This window comes from Macaca mulatta, chromosome 7, assembly GCF_049350105.2.
Source record: "Macaca mulatta isolate MMU2019108-1 chromosome 7, T2T-MMU8v2.0, whole genome shotgun sequence".
Classification (NCBI taxonomy): Eukaryota; Metazoa; Chordata; class Mammalia; order Primates; family Cercopithecidae; genus Macaca; species Macaca mulatta.
Window position 1 is genome coordinate 77730367 of NC_133412.1, and position 23355 is coordinate 77753721.

General features: G+C 43.7%; 1 protein-coding gene across 15 annotated transcripts in view; it reads right to left on the bottom strand.

Moving 5' to 3' along the window:
• NTRK3 (neurotrophic receptor tyrosine kinase 3) overlaps positions 1-23355 on the bottom strand; it is a 386973-nt gene that overhangs the window by 41427 nt on the left and 322191 nt on the right. For all 15 annotated transcript variants that reach the window (XM_077937781.1, XM_077937778.1, XM_028850223.2 and 12 more), the window contains 3 exon segments: positions 22709-22839; positions 14955-15127; positions 11117-11360 (listed from right to left, as the gene is read on the bottom strand). In XM_077937781.1, the coding sequence (XP_077793907.1) occupies positions 11117-11360; positions 14955-15127; positions 22709-22839 (548 nt within the window).

The following is a 23355-nucleotide window of genomic DNA, read 5'->3' on the forward strand; positions in this document are numbered from 1 at the left end:
TCTCTTCCATACTCTATGGCTACCACTGTGGCACAGGATATCACTGCCTCTTTCCTGGGCCAGTGTGATGGCCTGCCTTTATGGTTTTGGTTTCCAGCAATCTATCTCACGTGCCACTGCCTTATGAGTTGTCCTTACACATGACCTGATTTACACTTCAATAGATGACAAATCCTCTGTGACTGTCCATTGACTACCTAAGCCAAAATAGTTGGCCTTTCAAAAGCTGCCATGGTGGTCTTTCCTTTACCAACATTTCTTTCCATGCATCTTCCACAGATCCTTAGTTTTGGCCAATTGAATCACACACCGTTCTAGATCATTCTCCTGGTTTCCTTGCTTCCTTCATGCTTTTGCTTCCTTCATGCCTTTGCTCATGCTAACCTCTCTGATGGAAATATCTTCCTGAAATTTAATCCAGACTGCCAACCAACCCCTCAAGACCCATGCCATTCCTCTACTTAGATAAGCTTTAGGCATTTGTAACTGCCTTGTATACAATTTGCCTCCCTGTAGCTTATGGTAGAGCAACACATTTTTATCTGTTCTTATATTCCCCATGAGATTTTTATTTCCTTGTGTTCTATTCATCTTAGCACATGGACAAGGAATTGAATTGAATTCCATCCCTCTCACATGGGCCTTGCTAATGGCTAGGGAGTGTGGTATGAGGGTAGGAAATAAACCAACATGGACAGGGTTAGCAAATGTGTTTGCAAACTAAGCATCTAATTTAACCTCATGAGAGGCAAGTGTTAACTAGAGTTGAGGTAAAGAACACTGATCTAAAGACAATGTCATCAAAGAAACCGAGTGACTAAACTGGGACTCAGTCCTTTCAGTCCCAGTCCAGGAAAAGAAGCAGTGAAGCCATGTATGTATCTAAAGAGGAAAGTTGAGTACCTCCCACAAACTCTCAACCTAGTTTCCATGCAGCAGCAGACAATAATACTATCGGTGTGGCCAGCACTTGTGAAAAGATGAAAAGCCTCACAACAGTGTAGAAGAAAGATGAGAAATGTCCGCTTTACAAATTATAAACTCAGGTCCTGGGCAAGAAAGGGATCTGTTCCATGTCAGGAGTCATGGCAGAGAGACTGAATCTAGGCTTCTTGGCTTCTACTCTTGCATTCTAGTTCCCACATTAGTCACTGGCTGCCAAGAGCCCATAAACAAAAATGGGAGGGTAATTCCCAGGACTAATATTCTCAGGCCTTTGCAGGGAGAATTCACAAAATAACTTCATGACTTCATTGTTAGAGTCCGGTTCTTTGCACCTCAACCTCCTGGTCATCATGTGCTCTCCAGGTCATCTTCACTCTAGATTGCTGGAGTGTCTCAGGGTGGAAAATACCAGATTCTTTTCTGTGTTCACTTCTATACTTTTCAGAATGCCTGAGTTGCAGGTAGATATCCCTAGCATTACCACCATATTGAAATAAAGTACAAAATGGTCTAGAAAGGATGGAGGTATGGGAGTGCAGATACGACAGGAATAATTAGATAATCCTCATCCCTGGAAGAATACAAAGAAATTCAGTTCAGGTAATTATTCTACCCACCAGGGTGAATTTTGGCCAATTATCCTCAATATCTCAAAGAGGAAGAAGATGGCAGAGCAGAAATTAAACTTGAGTCACTAAACTAGATCCAGGTAATGTAGAAGAACCTGCTTCAAAACTGGAGTTTGTTATTTTATTTTATCAGGAAGGAAAAAAGGGACTGAGATGTGGAATAGCTAAGGTCTAGGGTCGAAGCAACAGTAAAGACTGGTTAACACAACTTTGACGTTATTATTATACCTTTGGCCATGTCTCCCTCCTATCCGAAAAAAATCAAGGCTCCTTCTCACTTATCATTACACACAGAACTTAGTTCCACAGAAGGCAAAACCCCAAAGAGATCATATGACTGGAATCCAAACTCCAGATTTTAGAGATGAAAGTCAAATTTCTGATTTGGAACATGGACACAGAACTGGCACTGAGACCAAGATGTCCTAAATATCAGCCCCGTCCCTCAACAGACTTTTGTATTCCAAAGTGACTGATATTTTGTACGTAATTAGTGTGCAGCTCTACTGGCTTTAATCAAGGAAATAAGGTTATAATGCTTATAATTAGCATAAATGTATCCCACACACCTCCTTCTGTGTTCATTCCCTCTGCAGCTTTGTACAACTTAATAGCTCTTAGCATTTAAGTTGTTTTTCAAAATTCACTTGAGATGTACATATCACGACACCCAGTCCTACAGCAGATGCTCAGGCAACTAAAGCTCTGAGTCCCACTTGGAAGTCTCTCCAGTCTGTAGCCACGTCTCCTGATTAGCACAGGGCACCCTCTCCCAAAGCTGAAGAAGAGCACAAACACATGGTTTAGGGCTGGGAATTTAAGAAGACCCCATACCTTCCTCTAGACTCCTAAACTCCAGCAGAGAAAGGTAACTCCAGCCCTGTCCACTTGCTGTATGAAGATGGCTGCACCAGACTGCACAGTTCTAAAGGATTTTTGTAAGAATCTGAAGTTACAATTTGCTCACAAAATAGGGTTTCTCAGCACCTCTGGGATTGGTACTGCAAGAGGGCGTCTTATAGCCCACCTATCTCTGTTGCAGAAATCTGAACTGTGAAAACCTGGAGGCTCCTAAGGGTGCATCGAGGGCATAGGGTATCAAAGGAGAGACTGTGTGCAATGGGGGGATCCAACCCCTTACCCCTGCTTTGACCACAGTAGTTCCACTGCCCTTAAATAAGATTGGTTTGGTATCCCATAGTGAATCCTGAGACAGTAAAACATGCATTAGTGGAAAAGCTGGTAAAATCCAAACAAAGTCTGTAGTTTAGTTAATAATTTGTGTCACTGTTAATTTCTCATTTTTTGCCAAAGGTACCCTGGTTCCATATGATGTCAACAGGAGGAAAAACTGAGTGAAGGATATATGGGAATTCTCTACACAATTTTTGCAACTTTTCTGTACATCTAAAATTACTCTCAAATAAAATTTTATTATAAAAATTTGGGAAAACCACTTCCTTGGGAATGGAATACAACTCTCCTCCATTGTTCTCCTCTATATAAATAGGACCATGGTTAAAGATTATTAGGATATTTCAAAAACAGCAAAGGAAGAATCAAGCACAATAAACAGAGTCTGGTCACTGGACAGCCAGTGAAAGACCCTCATCTCCTGACAGCCAGCATCACTTCTTCTTCGTTGGTGCCTGGGTCTACTTAGGAGCACCTAATGGCTAAAACCAAAGGGACAAATCTGGATAAGCCCTCTCCAAACAGGGTCAGCATCCCTCAAGAACTAGTACGCCTAGCTGCTAATCCTTTAGCACCAGTTAAGCTAGGGGTCAAGCCTCCCTACTCCTGGCCTCAGAGGAAGGAACTATATGATTCTGAATGTAGCTGGCAGCTGCTTGTCTATGTGGACATGAATAGAGTTGTGACAGATCCCTTCCTCTTTGCACTGTTTCAGGCTTCCAACCAGAGGGACACCTTATTGGAGTAACAGGTCTAAGGAAGGGACAGCTCTCCAGTCTTAAACTCACCCCTTGGGAGAAAGAATTTGTCTGATTCTGGGGACTGGGCATGGGGGTCACAACCCCTTCCCCTTTCTGATGAGCATCTTCTCCCTACAAAGAGGAGAAATGAGCAGCAAAACTCCTGCCTCTTAAGAACAAAGTCTGCAATATTCCCAGGCTGCTATGACTGAGTTGGAATGTCTAATATGGGGACTCGGTTTAAAAAAAAAAAAAAAAACCATTGTTACTGCACACTGCAACCACCATCTGCAACAATTCTATCGTTATTCAAGTGTACTTTATAATCTTCATCTGCCTGGATTCTCTGCCTCAGTGGGCTCAGACACATCATCTGGGCAGGGAAGACAGGTGCCACTTCTAAGTGAGATTCCCAAAGTTCCAATGAAGAGTAGAAAGCATGGTGGAACCCTGTGGTCCTAAAAGTCAGTTGCTTCAAATTACCATCATTAGCTTTTGTTTTTACCTTTAAAATTACCTAAAACCAGTTATCTCATAGACCACTAGCTCTCTTCAGTACACTGCCAACCACTTGACTTTCATCTAAGAGCTTCTCCCGACTCGAAGCCAAGAACTAACTGGTCAAAAAGACTTAGAGGAGCCTCAGGCTGTCAGCTCTGGTGACTGAGTGATCAGTCAATGTTCTTGTTGATCATAAAACTGGAAGGCACCATAGAGTGCATCTGATAAACCTCAGCTTTGCTCTTACCTCAGGTTCTCCCATTAAACTAATGAGGGGGCTGCCCTCCAGAGCTCTCATATTGGTACATTCCCTGGATCTCTGTCTTGCTCTCTCAGGACTGACATGCTGGGAAATTCATTCCAGTAAAGTCAATGGGCCATAAATATCTTTAGGATCCTCTCAAAAGCCCTGAACCTTCAAAAAACAAAAAATGAAATACAACACCCCGCTTAATATTGCTCATATAATTTTAGGAAGTCTTAGAGTTTCTCAAGCCCCTCCCCCCATCCTTTGACCTACTGGTGGAGAACAACCCAGGCTTTTGGTCAAGGACATAACCCTTCTTTAGACAATACTGGATGGATTCAGTTAGAATTTGGACAAGCTCTGGATTGCTCCTTTACTATGATGGATTTGGAATAGAAGCTGCTCTAGTTTGTATTTCTTCCCTGTTTTTCTTCTAGATGTATTTTCTTATCTATTAACGTATATTCCCTTTGATTTGGAGCATTGTTTCTTTCCCCCACCCAATTCATAGGAAGGAGTTTCTTGAATTTACTCTTCTCCTGGATGATGAATCAATGCACCAAGATGACAGGTGGGACCAAGCTCTTCCATTGCTTACAAAAGCATGGGACACCAAGAGTTTGCAAGCAGAATAGAAAAGGGGGCCTTGCAAAATAACCATGTCCACATTCAGGATTGGAGTAGCAATACAAAGTAAGAACGGCTTGGCCTATCTTTCCTGATAAATCATCGGATATGGGATGATTTGCTGTTGGGATGGAATGTTAAAAGAGAATGTAGTTTTTCTTCATCCTTAACTCTGGCAGAGATTGCCAGCTATGCAGTACAATTCGTGTTTTTTCTCCTCTATGTAGGACACAGCTATGTTCCATTTCTCAGCCACCTTTTTAAATAGGAAGGTCATATAACTGGGTTCTTGCCAGGAGAGAAAGTGATTAGTCCCCACTTTCAGGCCAGGTCTATTAACAACATCCCACACACATTCCTTCATGCCAGTTTCTCCTTTTAGCTGGTTGGAACATACATAAATGCCTAGCATGACCAAGGACTCCACACAAGGAAAAGGGTAGAGCTCCATGAGCCTGAACGATGGTGGAGCAGAGGACTACTCCTCCAGTGAATTCACCTACTCATACTGTTATGTGACCTAGAAACGAATTTCTATTTCTGTTGCAACCATTATATACCTGAGTATCTATTTGTTACAGCAGTTGACTTACCTTAACTAATACGTCTAGGTAAGCCTTGTCCATTTGGAAATCGGAGAAAGCATTCATATTTTAGCTCCAATAATTGCTAGGGTTTGAAAATGTCCTCCAAAGATCCAGTGTTGAAACTTTAATCCCCAATGCTACAGTGTTGAGAGGTGAGAACTTTAAGAGGTGATTAATCGGAAGCGCTCTGCCCTCATGAATGGATTAATGGTGTTTTCATGAGAGTGGGTTTGTTATCACAAGAGTGGGTTTATCATAAAAGCAAGTTTGGCCCACTCTTGGTCTCTTGCCATGTGATGTTTTCTACCATGTTATGACACAGCAAGAAGGCCCTCACTGGATGAGGACCCTCAATCTTGAACTGCCCAGCCTCCAGAACCATAAGAAATAAATCTCTTTCTTTAATAAATTACCCATTCTGTGGTATTCTGTTATAGCAACACAGAACAGACTAAGACAATAATTAATATTTATTGATTATTGATCATCCTAAGAGCTTTATATTTATTAACTCTTAGTCCTTACAGAAAATGCATATGATAGGGGATATTGGCTCCATTTTACAGTTGAAGGCACAGAAAGGACAGGTAACTTGCCAAAGTTCATACAGTCAGGAATTATAGAAGCAGAGATTCAAACCAAGGCAGTGTGCGTCCAAGAACTTGCAACTTTTCTTCTGCTATGGGGATGCGAAGATATCCATAAAATCGAATATTCTTCCCGTAAGATTGGCTTGTTCTAAATGATTCCCACTTCCTAATGATTACTGTTACTGTCTTTCTAGGAGTTTCTGGGAACCCTGACCCAGAATCTCCAGCTTAGAATCCAGTGCCTCACTACCTGCTGCCAGACTTGCTTATGACCCACACCTGTGTGTCCACCTGGATTTTAGCATACTTGCCCCATCATGTCCTAGACACTCAGTTCTGTCTTCTACCAGAACCTAAAGTGGGTCATCCCTGACTCAGACCATCACTCATTTTCCTCCTCTGAACATTCTCCCAGGATAATGAACTGCTTGATTAGATAAGACTTGCTCCTGCTGCCTACTGCTGCATTCCACATCATCTCCAAGGCTCACCTCCCCTTAGTGAGCATCTGGTTATCTGTCTAGATTTCTCTTGGTCTGGAGTGACCTATTTCCTAATTTTAAATTCCCTTTCTGACTTCATTCATTCATACTTCTATTAGGTGTCTAACAAGTGCCAAGTACTGTCACACAGGACAGCACACAGGTACACAGGACAGCAGGGTGAAAGAAAGGAACACTCCTGGAGCTCTAGATTAGTTGGATCCCATTCCCCCCGAATTCCATTCCTCCCTGATCTCAGTGTATTGACTCCTCTCCCCAAATCAAAACATTTGAAAACATCTGTATTCTGAAATCTCAACCTTCTCCCCTTCAGGACATTCAAAACTTTAATTCTAGATTTGACTACCAGTTTCTTAGTGTTCTCTGATGTTCTTAGAAAGATATAGTGGTACCCAAAGCCCGCCCTTGTGAAAGCCAGTGAAAAGGTAATCTTGGAAGCATTGAGTCAGTGATTCATAGAAGGAAAAGGTGTTTGTCATTATGAATGTCTTAAGAAGAGAGAACAAATCGCTCTGGTGCTCTGGTGTGGGAATGTTTGTTTTCTCTCTCTAAATGTGTAACAGGAAATTAGGCAGTTCACCTTTGTAAATCGTTTGCATATCACTTTTGCATGAGCCAGATGGTGCCTCTTCATTTTAATAAATTAAGAATGAAAAAGAAAGACTATAAGGAGGAGTTTATCTCCATCTCTCCCCCTGCCCTTATATGCACATTCTGGAATCTGCACTGGGCAGGCAAACACGCGTGCGCGCACGCGCACACACACACACACACACACACAGAGGCCTGGATTATCTGCACTTAGTGGTATTAGGCATAAGAAGCTGACAAACTCTTAGGCCCAACTGATTTCAGTAACCAGTGACAGCAGAGAGGTACAAACCTGTCTGGGGATATCATCTCACAGAGAGAATCCTTCACAGTATTCTCGCTATCTGACAAATCAGAGCATTTCCCCCAAGGCCTCAGCCGATGTATACTGAACAAAAAAGTTTTACATAAATCACCCAAATGTGGCCTTAGCTCTAGGATTCATGAGCAAGACCCTATAAACATTTATGAGACGAAGAGGCAAGTATTGATGACCCAGTATTTCTATACATGTTGAAACCTGAAGAAAGACATTTTCCTGAGGTGGTCAATGCAAAGATCCTACTTCTTTGGAGCAGCTGCATGATCCAGTTTATCTTCTAGTGGTCAGGGAGTCCCTCTCTCTGTCCCAGGAATTGCATATGGAAATAAAATTATCCACAGAGTTGTCTTGGCTTGGATGTGAGGGGAACTAGTAAGATCATGTAAATAAGAGCTTATTCAGTAAGTATTGTATTACAGGCTCTTTATACAAATTAACTTGCTTAACATCAGCACAACTCTGTCGAGTGAATATTTTCGTTCTCACTTTAACGACAGAAAAATTGAACAGAGGTTTGGGAAAATGCATTCAGGTTACATGGTTGCTAATGGTGGTTGCACATTAGGATTGAACACAGGTAAGATTATGCCTAAATCCAAGAATTCCATTGTCACTCCAATGTCTTCCAATATGAATAATAAGACTTCAGGGTTCATTTTGATGCGACTTCAGGCAAATCTACTTCTGCCTTTCATTTTACAGAAAAGTAGGGAACGAAGAGTGGTGTATACAATAGGACACTGTGAGTAAGTGAACATGAAGATATTCCACAAGCTGGTCTTTAAATATCTCATCAGTAGAATACACAGATTTCCAATGGTGTGCTGTGTTTTTACTGTAAGAGTTATCCCTTTTTGTTCAAACTTCCTTGGGACCAAAAATATACATTTCAAGCTAGCTGGCCTTGGCTAACATTGCCCTTAGAACTCGTGAAGAAGGAATTGAGGTTACCTGTAGTGTGTACATATTCCCACCTCACTCTCCCTTCCTTAAATTCTAATATACCCTGGCACCCACAGAAATTAGATAGATGTATTCCTTGCAGCCCTTTAAGTCATAAAGAGCAACAGTTCACAGTTGTTAAAGCAAGGGCAAAGAAACATCAATTGGGGATGTGATCTTTTTATTTTCTGTTTTTCCTCTTTTAAACCAGATTCAGTAAATATTAAGTGCACATCTAGAAGTAAGTTTGAAGGGCCAGTTAGCACATTCTGGTCAGACATGGTTTCCCGAGACTCTAGTGAGGTCAGTAGTTATCAGCTTGGCATAATCAAACATCTGCCTTTCACAGAGAAAAACAATGAGCCATCCCTTGTTTTCATCAACACCAACACAGATCTGAGCACAATCAGACAGACCAGCAAACCCCATTAAACAAAGTGGAAAGGCAATTAAATGGTGCCAGCTCCAGCCAGACTCTAAGAAATCTATGACCCACACCCCCCTTAGTAACCACACCAATGCCTCTCTTGGAAATGAATGAAAAATATGGTCTAGACACTAAGGAGAGACTCCTCTTAGATATTTTCTGGCAGGTCTGCCCTGGCCATCAGTCTGTGACTACTGCCACATCATGCCCCCTTTTCCATACCTGGGGATACTGGACAGGACAGGTGGCTAGAGAAGCTGCCCAGCTTGCTGTGGACATTCTATGCTTTATCTTACATTCTCTCATGACAGTACATCACCTGCCATTCTTTGGTTGTACCGCAAACAAGTCACTTTCCAACCACGAAGGTCATTTCTCAAATATTCCATTTTTCTCCAAACTATTGCTAAAATGAAGTGTCTTGACTAATCTGTTTTAATGTCTGAGTGATCTCATTTAGGCCATCAGGAACATCCAGATAGAACTGATCTGCACCCACTTCAAATTCCCAGCCTCTGGTCCACCATGCTCAGGCCAACAGCACAATCATATCTATTTGACTCATGGTATGATCACTCACTTCTCCAAAGATGATACAAATGGCTGCCATGACCCTGGCTATAGACTGAACATTTGTGCAACCCCCAAATTCATATGTTGAAACCTAAGCACCAAGGTAATGGTGTTAGGAAGTGAGGCCTTTGGGAAGTGACTAGGTTACGAGGGCAATGTATTCATATGGAAGAGTTGCCAGAGAGATCTCTTAACCCTTCTGCCATGTGAAGAAGACACAGCAAGAAGATGGCCATCTATGAATGAGGAAGCAGTACCAGACAATGAATTTGTTTGCACCTTGATCTGGGAATTCCCATCCTCCAGAACCATGAGAAATAAACTTCAGTTTTTTGTAACCTATCCTGTTTGTGGTATTTGTTATAACAGCCGAAAAGGAATAAGACATCCCTTGACCTCCAAAACATTGTCCCACACTCTCCTTATAACATCCATCCAAACTCCTCTTCCTTTTGATGTCCCAGAAATAGATTTTCTGTTTTTTGTTTGTTTGTTTTGTTTTGTTTTTTAAGACAGAGTCTCACTCTGTCACCCAGGCTGGAGTGCAATGGTGTGACCTTGACTCACTGCAACCTCCACCCCACAGGTTCAAGCAATTCTCCTGTTTCAGCCTCCTGAATAGCTGGGACTACAGGCACATGCCAGCACACCCAGCTAATTTTTGTATTTTTTAGTAGAGACAGGGTTTCACCATGTTGGCTAGGCTAATCTTGAACTCCTGACCTCGTGATCCACCCACTTCGGCCTCCCAAAGTGCTGGGATTACAGGCATGAGCCACTGCGCCCAGCCTTGGATCTTCTGTATTTTTTAGCAATCTGCCCTCAATCCGTTTGCAGAAGTTATCTCTGTGTCTCAGGTTGCACTCATATTTCCCCTTACTGAGATAAGTGACACTCATGGCCATTCATTCTTTCCCTGGAAATAATAACACTATCAGAATCAGTCAATAATCCATGGAAAAAAAGACTTCCAAACACTCAGGGAAAAAAAAGATTCTGGGAGCAAAATAAGACTCTTGTTAATGTAAAGCAGATGACTATATGAAGGTAAAACTGAGCAGGATGGCTCTTCTCACAATCAGAAGTTTTTCTAGGATCTAACCTGTCCTCTCTCCAAAGTTGGCTACAGATAACGCTTCCTTTCCTCATCTGTTCTAGCCCATTTGGATAATACTCAGCAATGTATTAGCCATCTTTATTACTTTACTTAGGTTTCCTCTTCTCATCAAGATCTACCTTTGGAAACAAGGTAATTCTTAAATAATCACAAGATAATTTCAGAAAATAAAATGTGTCATGGGTGAGGCTAGATCTGGGACTGGGTAGGGAGACATTAAACATAGTACCAAGTTGGGTGTGTCTGTGTGTGTGTTTGGGCACATACATATACATGTATGAGTATGTTTACATGAAGAATGAGTATTGGAGCACGTAAGAACACAATGCATATGTTATTGCAATGTACAGATTACAGTTCAGTTAAATGTCCAAGAAGAAAGGAGGAGTGGGCAATTGAGAACATGCTAAACAGGTATATCAAGATGCAAGAGAGGCCAAAAGATAACTGTTGAGTGCATGTCTGGGCATGGGTGTATATATGTGTGTGCCAGAGTGACAGGGTTAATGGACAATCAAAAAGACATGTAAGCAAGGCGCTAGCTCTGTGACTGAGTCCTGCAGCTGGGAAAGTCACCTTACCCTGTAATAATCCGTGCTGTAGACATCTCTGGACATGCCGAAGTCTCCAATCTTCACTAGCAGATTCGCTCCAACCAGGCAGTTCCTGGTGGCCAGGTCTCGGTGCACAAAGTGCTGGGAGGCCAGGTACACCATACCCGAGGCAATCTGACTGGCGATGTGGAGCATTTGGGAGAGCCCCAGCTCACCCTTGGCCTGGCGTGGCTGTCCATCCACAAGGATCATTGCATCTGGCCCATGGGCCCTGCAAGAGCGTGGGGAGAAGGGAGGGGGCAGAGAGAAATCAGGATATCAAGGAGAAATACCTTCCTGGGTCCCTGGCCTCTGGAATGCCCCACAGAAATAAATAAAATTTCCCCTTCCGTCCTGCCTATGGCCTATTTTTATCTGCCCCAAATTAGATTATGTACACGTGGGTATGGGTGAAACTCCACAACCAGATTCTGACTAAGATGAGAGCAGACATACTCAAATGGAAGAGGGAATAAACCTACTCTTTTTAATATTTCACTGCTTCCTAGGGTTTTCACAGTGCTAGATGTCTATTATAGAATAATTAGCAAAACAACAAATAACTCTGCCATAGCCCTTACTATGCGCTCTGATTGTTTTAAATATTGTAATTCACTCAACTTTCCCACCCCAATTTTGAAATAAAGAAATTGAGGCACAAAATGATGAGATCGCTCAGCCAAAGTCCCAGAGGTTCAGAATGGCCATATGTGAAATCAGGAAGTAGGATCTGAAACCAGACATGTGACTATAAAAAGAGAGCTTCTAAAAGGAGCATTGGGGGTGCTTGTTCCAAGATTCCCTGGCCCCGCACCCCAGGATTCTGATTGGCTAAGTGAGCTTGCTCATTTGCATTTCCCACTAGCTCCCAGGGCTGATGCTGGCAGTTCACGCTCAGTGGCACTGGGACACTCTTAACCACTCCACTACACTGCTTAGCACTGGGTAACTTATGGCGTTAGCAGTGCACAGTGGAGAGAGCCTCTGACCTTGAAGCATGGGTCTGGGGTACCCCCAGAACCCATTCCATCCCAAATCAAGGCCCGAATTTGTTATTCTAACACCTTACCTAGTCATATCAGTCACTTTTAGTGTTCACTCTTTTCTCTAGAAAGCCCAGTGAGCCGTAACCATACCCAGGGCCCTTATTTATGAAGTTGTGGACTAAGAAGGCCTGGTGTGCAGCAAGGCCTCTGCCTGCTTTACTGCTTCTCTGGTTTCCTCTGAAAAGCACCATTAAGTATGAGCACATCCCTTTTACTGTCTCCGGTGGGCTCTGCCTACCTCACTCCTCAGAAGGAGGAAGGCTGCATCAGCTCTCAAGGAAGAGGGGTCAGCAGAGAAGCCCTCCCTTCTGTCTACCTGAAAGTGCAATCCAGCCTGCCTCTCAACACCAACAATGTGGAGATGCGAGAGCAGGCAGGGTCAGCCTGCGGGTCACGAAGGCTGTGTTTGTGAGAGAAGCCAACAGGATGCCTCCCAGGAAGGGTTGGCACGGCCTGTTGCTAAGAGCTTCTGGCCTCAGAGAATTCTTTAGAAGTTCACCCTTGACTGATAGTGCCTAGGAAGACAGATTAATGGAAGCTACTGGGAATCTGGTCAGTAGTGGAGGGTAAAGTTCAGATTTTGCTGCAAGATTGCCCCAGGAAGACTGTCGAGCTTTGATTTAGATAGACTCCCCCATGCTGTCTTCAGGAAGGGATCCCATAGAGACATGGAGGTCTTTAGAGTGTCAGCAAGTCCTTGTAGAACCGTACTCACATGAGCGCATTCCCCAAGCTGTCTGCTGTGGAGAAGGCAAGGCACTAGCGCTGCCCCTCACCTTATATACTTCTTTCTGTTTCTTTTGCACTCCTTTTCCTTTTCATCTTACTTTCTGCTTCTCCCACTCCTTACCCTTACTCCAGGCTCTCACTCTTTATCTCCCTTCTACTATCTTCTTTCTCTTCCCTTTTATCATGCATGACAGTAGTGCAGAGGTACCTAGGAGCTCTCCTTAACCCTGCTGGTGGCTCTTGGGGCTGGAGGTACTGCTGAATGTAAGGATACGGTGTGGTGAAAAGTAGGGCATGCCCCTTGGGCTCCAGGGGAACAAAAGGACAGGGTGAGGCTATTCTGAATATTGAGAAAAGGTGTTGCCTGGATTAGAAGTTACCATGGTTCACAATTCTCTTAAGATAGTAATAGTAATAACTTTAATAGTAGCTACCATTGGTTGATCACTGAACTACTTGCAAAACTTGTCTAAGCATTATACATACACAGTCATTTAATACTCGTAGCAACAACCCCGTGAAGCAGTTATTAATAGTCATGTTTTCTAGGAGAGAAAATTAAGATTTAATAATGTGCTCCAATTTGCAACTAAGATGTGACAAATTCAAGATATGAACCCAAATCTGTCTTATGCTAAAGACAAAGTTATCCAGGAAAGGAATCCATTTCATTGTGAATCCAGGTTTAGAAGGCTTCGAACATCCCACAAATACTTTCATTTCCTTCAGAGCCATTTTTGCAGAAACCTCACTCATAAGCAGAGCTCCAGAGAGTCCTCCATTCCATTGCCTGGTACTAACTCATTTCTTTGCCCCTCAAAACCACAACACCCTATTGAATGTCCCACGTCAAGAGGATGCTTAGCAGTTTTTGGTGAGTGGGCTAGAGCCTCCTATAATTTACATTTGAACTTTGGAAATCTTATCCTCAGCCACAGAGTTCAATGAGATTCAAATTGTGGCAGTGGCAGAGGCCACACCTTAAGTATACAGGGCCTATGTGTTTAACCTGTTTCTTGGGGCCTTGGGTTCCACAGACCTTCACACGGCTGTTCCTTCCATATCTGGGCACTGTTTGGAAGTGGCATCTGCAGACGGCAGAGGAGTCCTAACTCTGCACTAGCGATGAGATGCTGTCTTCTCTGGAGAAGGGAGAACCACCCTTGAAACTTCATCCAGAACTTCTGGCTGGAGTTCCAGTCTCTTACCAGTCACATTAAGAGCCTTCCAAGTCCAGAGGATCTTGTTCCAGGCTCGGAGAAACCCTTCTTACAACAAATCCTTTCTTTTTAGAATAGTACTATCCAATAGAACCTTCTATTGATGGAAATGTTTATACTGTGCTTCCCTGTATGGTAAAAACTAGCCACACATGACTAACAAGTACTTGGCTAGTGTAACCAAGGAACTAGTACGACTGAATTTTTAAATCTTATTGAACTTTAATTAATGTGAATCTAAATTTAAATGGCATAGGTGGCCACTGTACTGAACAGCACAGTTCTAGAATTAGCCTGAAGAAAATCATTCCCCTTTTTGTTTCAACCATCTCTGCCACCTGATGAATTGTAACCTTGGACCTTCTTACTCAACATCAAAAAGTCTCTAGCAGGAAGGATTCCAGGAGGGGTGTAAGATACTAGCCTCACTTTGCAAGTGAGAAACTTAAGGCACAAAGGGAGAAAGCTATTTGCAGCATCAGAGAAGGGTGGCCCTAGAATCTTGGAGTTGTAAGCCACAGGCTGTGGGGCTTCCAGACTCCTCCTGGACCTATTCCAGACCCTGATCTTCTTCTCAGTCCATTTTGGAATGAGGAAGAAGAGTATAGGATACTTACCATAGCATCCTCAACTTGTTTTCCCTACAAACTGGGGACAAAGGCCTGAATCTGACTGCTAAGGAGATGATGTATAGTAATGAGTGTATTCATCTAATTTCTCATCCTGAGAGGTAAGTGTTTAGAAGGGGTAGTACAATTTCTGGCTCCAGGGAAAACCCCAAGAGTTCGGTGGGACTGGGGTCAGGTGTGGGGGAAGACAATCCTTCCTTACCTGAGGAACTTATTCAGGTCTCCATGCTTCATGTACTCAAAGACCATGATGAGGGGGTCCCCATCGCCACACACTCCATAGAACTTGACAATGTGCTCATGCTGCAGGTTGGTGAGCAGCTCGGCCTCCCTCTGGAAATCCTTCCGGGCAGCCAGGGTGGGATCCTTCAGGGCCTAGGAACGATGCAGGACACAGGCGTTTGGCAACTACAGGGCAGGGGGCTGTCTTTTCTACTCCTGGAAAGAAACTGGCCCCACACACCACTGGGCTACCAATAAATATGAATCTAAATGGAATTTAAAGACAATGAAGCTCAATCTGAACTATGAGGCCTGACTCCTTCCTCCTCCAGCACTTTGATCCCTGCAGAAATAGAAATCCACTCTCTGACATCCACATCCTATGCACTCTCCAGTGATTTCAAACTCTGTTCATCACAGAGCCGTGGGCTTCCACTGGTGAGTGTACATGGCAGCTGGAGGGGCTGTGAGGAGGAAAGCCTGGCAAAAGCCTCTGCTCCTAAGGTTTTCTTTGAAGAAACTGTCCCACAGCTAGAATAAACAGTGTGAAAACCACTGCCCCAATGCTTAACTTTGTGAATTAGTCACATGCTCATAGCCTACTAGAAACTGGGCATGCAACACAATAAAGTCTCCTTGTCTTTTGGAGTCCTTGTTTTTAGATTGTGAAGGTATCTACATTTGCAGTGGGGAGTGAGAACTTTGACCTCTGGAAGGCACCTGTGTTCTCCCAATAGGGGTTTGGAGGAAGCAATAGGGTGGGAAGAGTGGGGCAGCAGCTACAGGAATGGCAATTAGTGGACAGAAATCTCAGATACACTCAGGGCCAGGCAGAGTCCTACAAAGTCCTAGTGCAGGATGGAAAGGAGCATCTGGGGGCCACCAGAATGCCACCATTCAGCCTCTGTCAGGGTGAAAACTCAAGTGTGAGTAATAGGTGCAAACTAGGCCACTTCCTGTAGGGCCAAGGAGGATGAATATACCCAGGTAGATTGTAAGTTGTACATGTGGATTTCCCAGCACCAGAAGGGGACTACAAGACCAAAGACAAAGCCTTTGAGCACATCTGAAGGACTTTGGTTACGGCACTGCTATAGGCACAGCAATGCTGGCTAGATGGACAATGGTCTGTGAAGAGGAGGGGCCCTTTCTGCACGATGAGCAGCTTATGCAGGTGGATGCCCCCATTTCTCCCTATGAGGCCAGAAGGCAAATGGGGCCAAACATTCAGTTGCTTCAACTGACACACTTTAGTAACCTCAATAGACACAACACAAGGCAATGAGGAAGTGAGTGTAACATTGGCTCACCATTTTCAGGGGAGTGACCATCTAGACAGACTAGAGATTGCTTTGCATTTTCTCTGCTAGGCATCTGGCTTTTTCAGGCTGACAGGTCCCTCCTATAGATCACGCAAGTGCCAAAACATCTCCCTCACCAGACATCTTTCTCCTGTTCCTGCAGCCCCATTATCTGAAATCTGTAGGGCTTCCCTGGTTCTAGCACTGCAGTAGTGTGAATACGCCAAAAGAGATGTATCTAGGGGGTCCATCAAACCTCTCAGCCCTTAGCACACATTAGAAATGATGGACTGTTAGCATGAAAGGAGCCCTAGACATCATCTACTCCTACCTGCTCATTTCTGGAGTTGGAGAAACTGAGGCTGAGCCTGTCCAGGAATCAGCTCACATTCACACTAATTAAATGACAGACACTTAGAGTTTGACTGGACCTCAGTACTCTCCTTGTGGACCTCACAGTGCCCCAAAGTTCAGTAGCAATGCCTCTAGGGTCATCAAGTGGAGGTGTGGTCTTCCAGCCAGAGATGAAGCCCCTTTCAACTTCAACCAGCACCCCCTTCATTCTTTTTAAAATTTGAAGGCTTCATAAAAATATTGCTTGATTAAATGAATCTATGGCTGACAAAAATGTTGAAAGTTATCTAGCATAACTTTCCCATTTTACAGATGAGATAACTGGGGTTCAGGATGGGGAAGTAACTTGCCAAAGATCACGTAACAAGTAACAGCTTGGGTCTGGCGCCCAGGACACTTTCCTGCCCAGCACCCCTGCCTGAATTATTTATGGGATAAATTAGTCACTAGGCAGCTCCCCAAGAGAATGGTGGGCAGAGGAATAAAAGGATGTGAAAGTATAGAGGAGAGGGTCAGGAAAGGGGTGTGGCATTGGCTGCCAGCAGAGTCGCTGGGCCCAGTGAAGGTGCCAGGCTTGAAGATAGGGCAAGGACATTTGATCAGCCCATTGCTGATTTTTACCAGACCTGATTCTATGTGTTCTCCACTTCAGCTCTGGCTGATTGCTCTGCGAAGCTACCTAACAACAAACGAATAGGATGTAATGTCCACCTACAACCAGAACAAAGACATTTGAGGAGTCAGAGAGTCATGGTGAGAGATAGTCTCTCCTAGGGACCCAGCTCCCAGCAGCAGCCATGAGCTGAATGGGCTAGGTCATGGGTATTGGATGATGCAGAGTGATTTATTTGTGAAGAAGAAGAAGAAGAGGAAGAAGAAGAAGAGGAAGAGGGGGAGGGGGAGGGGGAGGATAAGGAGGAGGAGGAAGAGGAAGAGGAAGAAGAGGAGGAGGAGGAGGAAGAAGAAGAAGAAGAGGGGGAGGAGGAAGAAGAGGAGGAAGAAGAAGAAGAGGAGGAGGAACCCAGCATGGGTGGGATGGGAGAATATAAAGATTTATGTTGAATGCTGGATTTTTGAGAGGGAAAAGTAGATCAAATTTGGGGCCAGTCAAACGGCCTCTCTCCATCTCTTTAAATCATTCTCTCCCACAGTCTGGACGTCAGTGACAGCCCTGGGATATTTCTATTCTCAGCTCTCAAGCAGCACCAGCCAGTGCCCCCCTAGGCTGGCACCCAGCACTGTAAGGCAGAGATGGGTTCCTCATTCAGGAGATGAACACAAAGCAACCGCCATCACTTTCAGTCTTCCACATCCCTTCTCCATGCTTTCAAAGTGGGCTTTCCAGCTCTTGAGTCAAACCTGAAGTTCTTACCTAATTGGCCAAGTGTGGGGTATGGCAACTAGGGTTGGGAGCTGCCAGTGGCCCTGTCCCCAGGTATTGATGCAATTAGAACAGAGGTGACAGGAGGAGAATAATGAGGAGGGAAATAGGGCCAGTGACTCTCTGGCCCCTCTCAGTGGGGTCCACATTTAATATCTTCATGGCTGGGAAACCTCAAAATGGGTCACCAGTCAGTGGCATGGGAAAGAACCGATTTATCATAGCCATCAACAGTCAGTGTAGAGACATGCATCTTGCCAAGAGGTCTCTAAAGCTGGGGAGGTTCCTGGCTCAGTCCTTTGTACAGTATCTTTAGTACAAAAAGGAGAGCTAGAATTTGCCCTCCTTCTCTCCCTCTCTTTCTTTCAAAGTTTGCGGACATTTCCCTTTCTTATCTTCCCCTCAACATGCACCAGCTGTCATGTCCACTCTGCCTTGGGGAGAGGGTTTCAGTAAGGCTGTTTATTTGGATGGAAGGAAAATAGGCTAGATGGCAAGAACACAACCTTTCAACAGCTCCCAACTCTTCCTGGGTCATTCAGCATCTTCATGTCGTCCAAACCCTGCTACCCTCCATCTTACTGTCTTTTTTTTTTTTAGGGGGAGATATTTCAAAGGATGTTCAGTTTCAGATTTCGTTAATATCCTGAAATTCATTTTTATGATATATATATGATATACACACATTCCTAAATGTTCTAAATCCTAAGTGGTCAAACACACACACACGCACACCAATCAACCCCCTTTCATTATAAAATCATCTTTCTTTTACTGACTCGAAATCCACTGCCACTTCCTTTGGGTGACAGTCTCACACAACTCTACCAGGAAAAGAAGATGGGTAGTTGTTACATACAGGGGTGCCCCTCTCTCATCTGTCTTCCTGGCTTAAAACTGGCCATTGGCTTCCCAGTGTTTATAGGATAAAATCCAAACTCCTTAACACAGTCATGGACTTTATAAGGTCTGGTCTCCCCATCTCTCTTTGCCTCCTCTCCTCGCACACACTCCTCCCACCTCATTTATTACACTTCAGTCTCATGACCTTTCCGTACCCTCCAAGATTTTCTCTGCCTCAGGGCCTTTGGTGCTCCTTTGGCCAGAAAACTCTCCACTGAGCTGTGTCTACATGACAGCCCAGATTAGTTGGCACTGCCTATGGCCTCTGCAGAGCATGAGATCCTGAATACTCCCTGCTAGCTGGATACCCAGGGAAATACTTCTGTCCCACAGAGGGGTTTACCAAGAGTTGTCTGTGATTGTTCCCAAACTCATTCATGACAACTAAACCTGCTAATGTAATTACTTAATGTAATGAAATGCTCTAGAAACCAATGAAATATGAGTGTATATTGGGGAGTTTTTATGGAAGCTAGGATGAATGCTTTTTAAAAAACCTGCTAAAGGTCAGTGGTTAAAAATACTGTTAAGTGTAGAAGGAAAAAGCATAAAAACATAGGGAAAACAGTAAAAATCTGACATTCTGCACTCAGATTGTTTCACAAATGTTTTAAGCTCCTGCTTCAATTTAAAGTAATTGAAAATGGAAACTGTGACTACTCAAAACAAAAACCAAAACACCCTTCAAGCCAAAAGGAACCCAAAAGCTGAAGTTCAGATATATTGGAAGAAATATAATGCTAAATCCAAATGACTAATATTATCAAAAACCAGGACATAAATTTCCTGAAGATAAATCAATTTTATTAGAATAGCTCAAAAAGATTTTTAAATAAGTAAATGCTCAAAAAGAGTGAAGAAATACATTTTCTAAAGAAAACAAGAAGGCATGCCACAAGAAGGGGGAGAAATAAAAGTAAGGTAACAAAATTAAGAACCGATTAGATATCTTGGAAATAAAATATATGGTCATTGAAGTGAAAACAAAAACCTCCACAGACAGGAAAAGCTCTAGACCAGATAAAACCACATGAAGAATTCGTGAATTAGAAGACCACTGAGGTTCACCCAGGACAGAGTATGAAATGACAGAGAAAAAAAAAGGAAAAATGGGGGGAAGGATCTCATTCCCTCCTCTGTGAAGGAAGGGGTTGCCTGGATTTGAATGCTGTGTAAATGTTCTGTTTGTCTAATGACGATTTCAGAGTGGCACCACTTATTTAATAGTTCATGCATGATGTTATTTTAATGTCACACTTATACTACACATATATGCAGATTATGTCCTGTACCATATTGCTCCCTCTCCCCAGCAGGCTGTAAGCACCTTAAAAATAGGCTGCGGTTTCTGCTTCTTTGTTTGTACCATAGCAACTGCTGGGCAAAACATTCTTGCCAATTGATTTGGGAAAACTTTATCTTGGGTTGTACTTGTATGTGTTCTCTAGAAGTACAAAATCACTCTGCATCAACATGAGAACTAACTCAAAAGGAAGGGTCCTGCAAAAAAAAAAAAAAAAAAGAGTGGAATCTAAAGAGGGGAGGAAGTAGGAAACACCACTTCCAAGATGTTCTCTGGAGGACATAGGCATCTTTTCCAGGCTGACCACTAGGCAGATCCACTGAGTGACACATGGTGTAAAATCCCAGAGGGTTCATCTCCTCGAGGTCCCCAGATCCAAGGAAAGAAGGACATCGTTTTAAAAGGATGGGAACAGAAACACATTTTCTGCATTACTCGTTCTGGGTACTGCCCCTTAATGCCAGACCACTCAAGGAAACATTTCCCAGGGTTTTCAGCCATCATTTCATTCTCTGCTGAAAGTGCAAAAATGTTCAGTTCATTCACCAGTCCCCAGATGGATGCTGAAACACCCCGTGGATTAGTGTCATCCTATATATTAAAAATGCCAGGGCAGTGCAGATCCTAAGTTTAGGGACAACATTAGAAACCTTTCTACATCCCTCCTCCAAGCTCTTTAAAGACACCCTTGCTCATCTGACTATCTCATGTCTACAGAGACACACTGAGCAAGTTTATTTACAGGATGTACAGCAATAATAATCATTAGTCTTTTAGGATGCAGTACTCTTATTTATTTTCTAAAGCAGAGGTCAGCAAACTCTGCTTATTTTGGTAATAAAAAAAGTTATTGGAAAATAGCCGCCCTCATTAGTTAACGTATTGTTATGCTGCTTTCCAATAACACAGGCAGAGTTGCAATGGAGAGTTATAAGGCCCTCAAAGTCTAAAATATTTACCTTTAGAGAAAAAGTTTGGTGACTCCTATTCTAGATAGTCAATGCAAGCTTGGCAGGTCATACATCTTGTATCTAAGCACATTCAGTAATATCAACATCAATGACAATGATGATGATAGAAACAAATGCCAACTACTTTTTATTGAGTCTTTACTAAGCCCCAAAGCAGTGCATTATGAATTTTAGACACATTGTATAATTTAATCCCCAATATTCTAAGGAGGGGATATTATTATAGCTATTATACAGATAAGGAAATTGAGGCCCAAAGAAGTTGAGTGTCTTGTGAAAGTTCCCACAGCTTATCAGTGGTAGAACTGGGATTTGCACCCAGGCTGTTTGATGCCCATGCTATGCCTGCACTGTACTGCATTCATTCTTGAGGTCGTTTGCCCTCTGTGGACAGAAACAATCTGTAGATACACAAGACTAAGAATACAGAGACCCAAAAGTTGCAGAAACAAGAACTGCCTTTGTGATCCCTCAATGGTAAGGATCGGACCATTCTGAGGTCTGGGTGAATGTCATCATGGGGAGCCATATCTCTGGCATTGGTCGGCCCACATCTCAGGACACTGCAGACTCCACGGTGGCCTCAGAAGCCTGCTCACTGCCCGCAATGAAGCCACTCCAGACTCCAGAGAAGGGCTCCAGAGATCTGTGCATGTCTCCATGAGGCTACCTGATTCTTGTTTATGTTAACCATGTTCAAAGATTTGTCCAGTATTGGTTTACAAAGAGAAGCTGTTGACTGCTGGGTGGAAGAGTCTGGAAGGGTAACCAGTAGTAGCAAAGGCCCTTCTCTCCTACCCCAAGCAACTCAGCTCCTGCTGCAAATCTGCCATGTGTCTTGGCAACACAGAAGCCCTATGGTTAAGGGAGCCCTCCAGCAGCTGCCAGGAAGAAGTTTCTCCCAGGCATGCTGCCCCTTGGGGTCTGAATCTGAATCCCATGGGAAGTACCTAAGAATTTCTGCAACCTCCCTCACTATTCTCCCAGTGCTAACTCCCTGCATCCCTCAACCCAACATCTTCTTCTATATACCCTCTATATACCCCCTCCCCCAACATCTTCTTCTATTCTCAGTGATGTTTGTGCTCTTGGGAAGTGGTTACCCAGTCCTCCTTAAACAGCCCACTCTACAACAGCTCAACTCCTGAGAAATGGCCATGTGACTTTCCAGGCACAGACAGCACGTCCTATAAAGCTACTACATGGTGGAGGGTGGAGTGTGGAGGGCCAGCCCTGGGACAGAGGTAACCACAGGGCCACCAGAAAAGGACCAGGGTCATTTACAAGAATAAACTTGGTCCCTAGGAATAGCCCCCTTAATTGCTGCAGCCCTTGACCTTGGAAGCCAAAGGAAGTTGTTGTGGTCTCTAGGAAACTTCACTGACCTTGGAGCAAAGTCCTCTGATTGCATGCGAGAAAGCCAATTGAGCACTATCTTCTCAAATGGAGTGAGCCTCTTCCTTCCCTCCCTGGGCCCTCAGCCAGCCCTCCTCCTGGTGCCCACATGCCTCTGGGGTTTACCTTCACAGCCACAAGCATCTTGTCCTTGGTTGGGCTGAGGTTGTAGCACTCAGCCAGGAAGACCTTTCCAAAGGCTCCCTCACCCAGTTCTCGCTTCAATACGATGTCTCTCCTCTTAATGTGCTGCACATCTGTAGGACAGGGACAAAGAGGAGGGCAGCAAATCAGTCCTCATTTGGTGACACAGGGAGACAGAAGAGTACAGAGGTCTGGAGTGGAGAATTTGGTTCTGAGCCCACAGCAGGCAAAGGCAAACTCTAGCACCCCAACTTTAGCAAAAAACCTGACATCCTTCTGTGGTTTGAGAGTATGGGCCAGAATCAAATTTCAGTGTTGTCCCTGAATAACTCCTAACCCCTCTAAACCACAGCATCCTCTGCTGGCAAATGGAGTTAGTAGTTAATGCACAGGATTCTGGCCTTAATTAGCCAGAGTTATTGGAGATAGCACAAAGCAGTCTCCACAGTTTTGTGCACATGAATCCCCTGAGAATCTTGTCAAAATGAAGATTCTAATCCAGTGGGTCTGAGAATCTATATTTCTAACAAACTCCCAGGTCATGTCCATCTGCTGTTGGTCGCACTTCGAAAAGCAAGGTTTCCGGGGTACGATCGAGAATCAGGTTGGAATCCTGGCTCCACTCCATT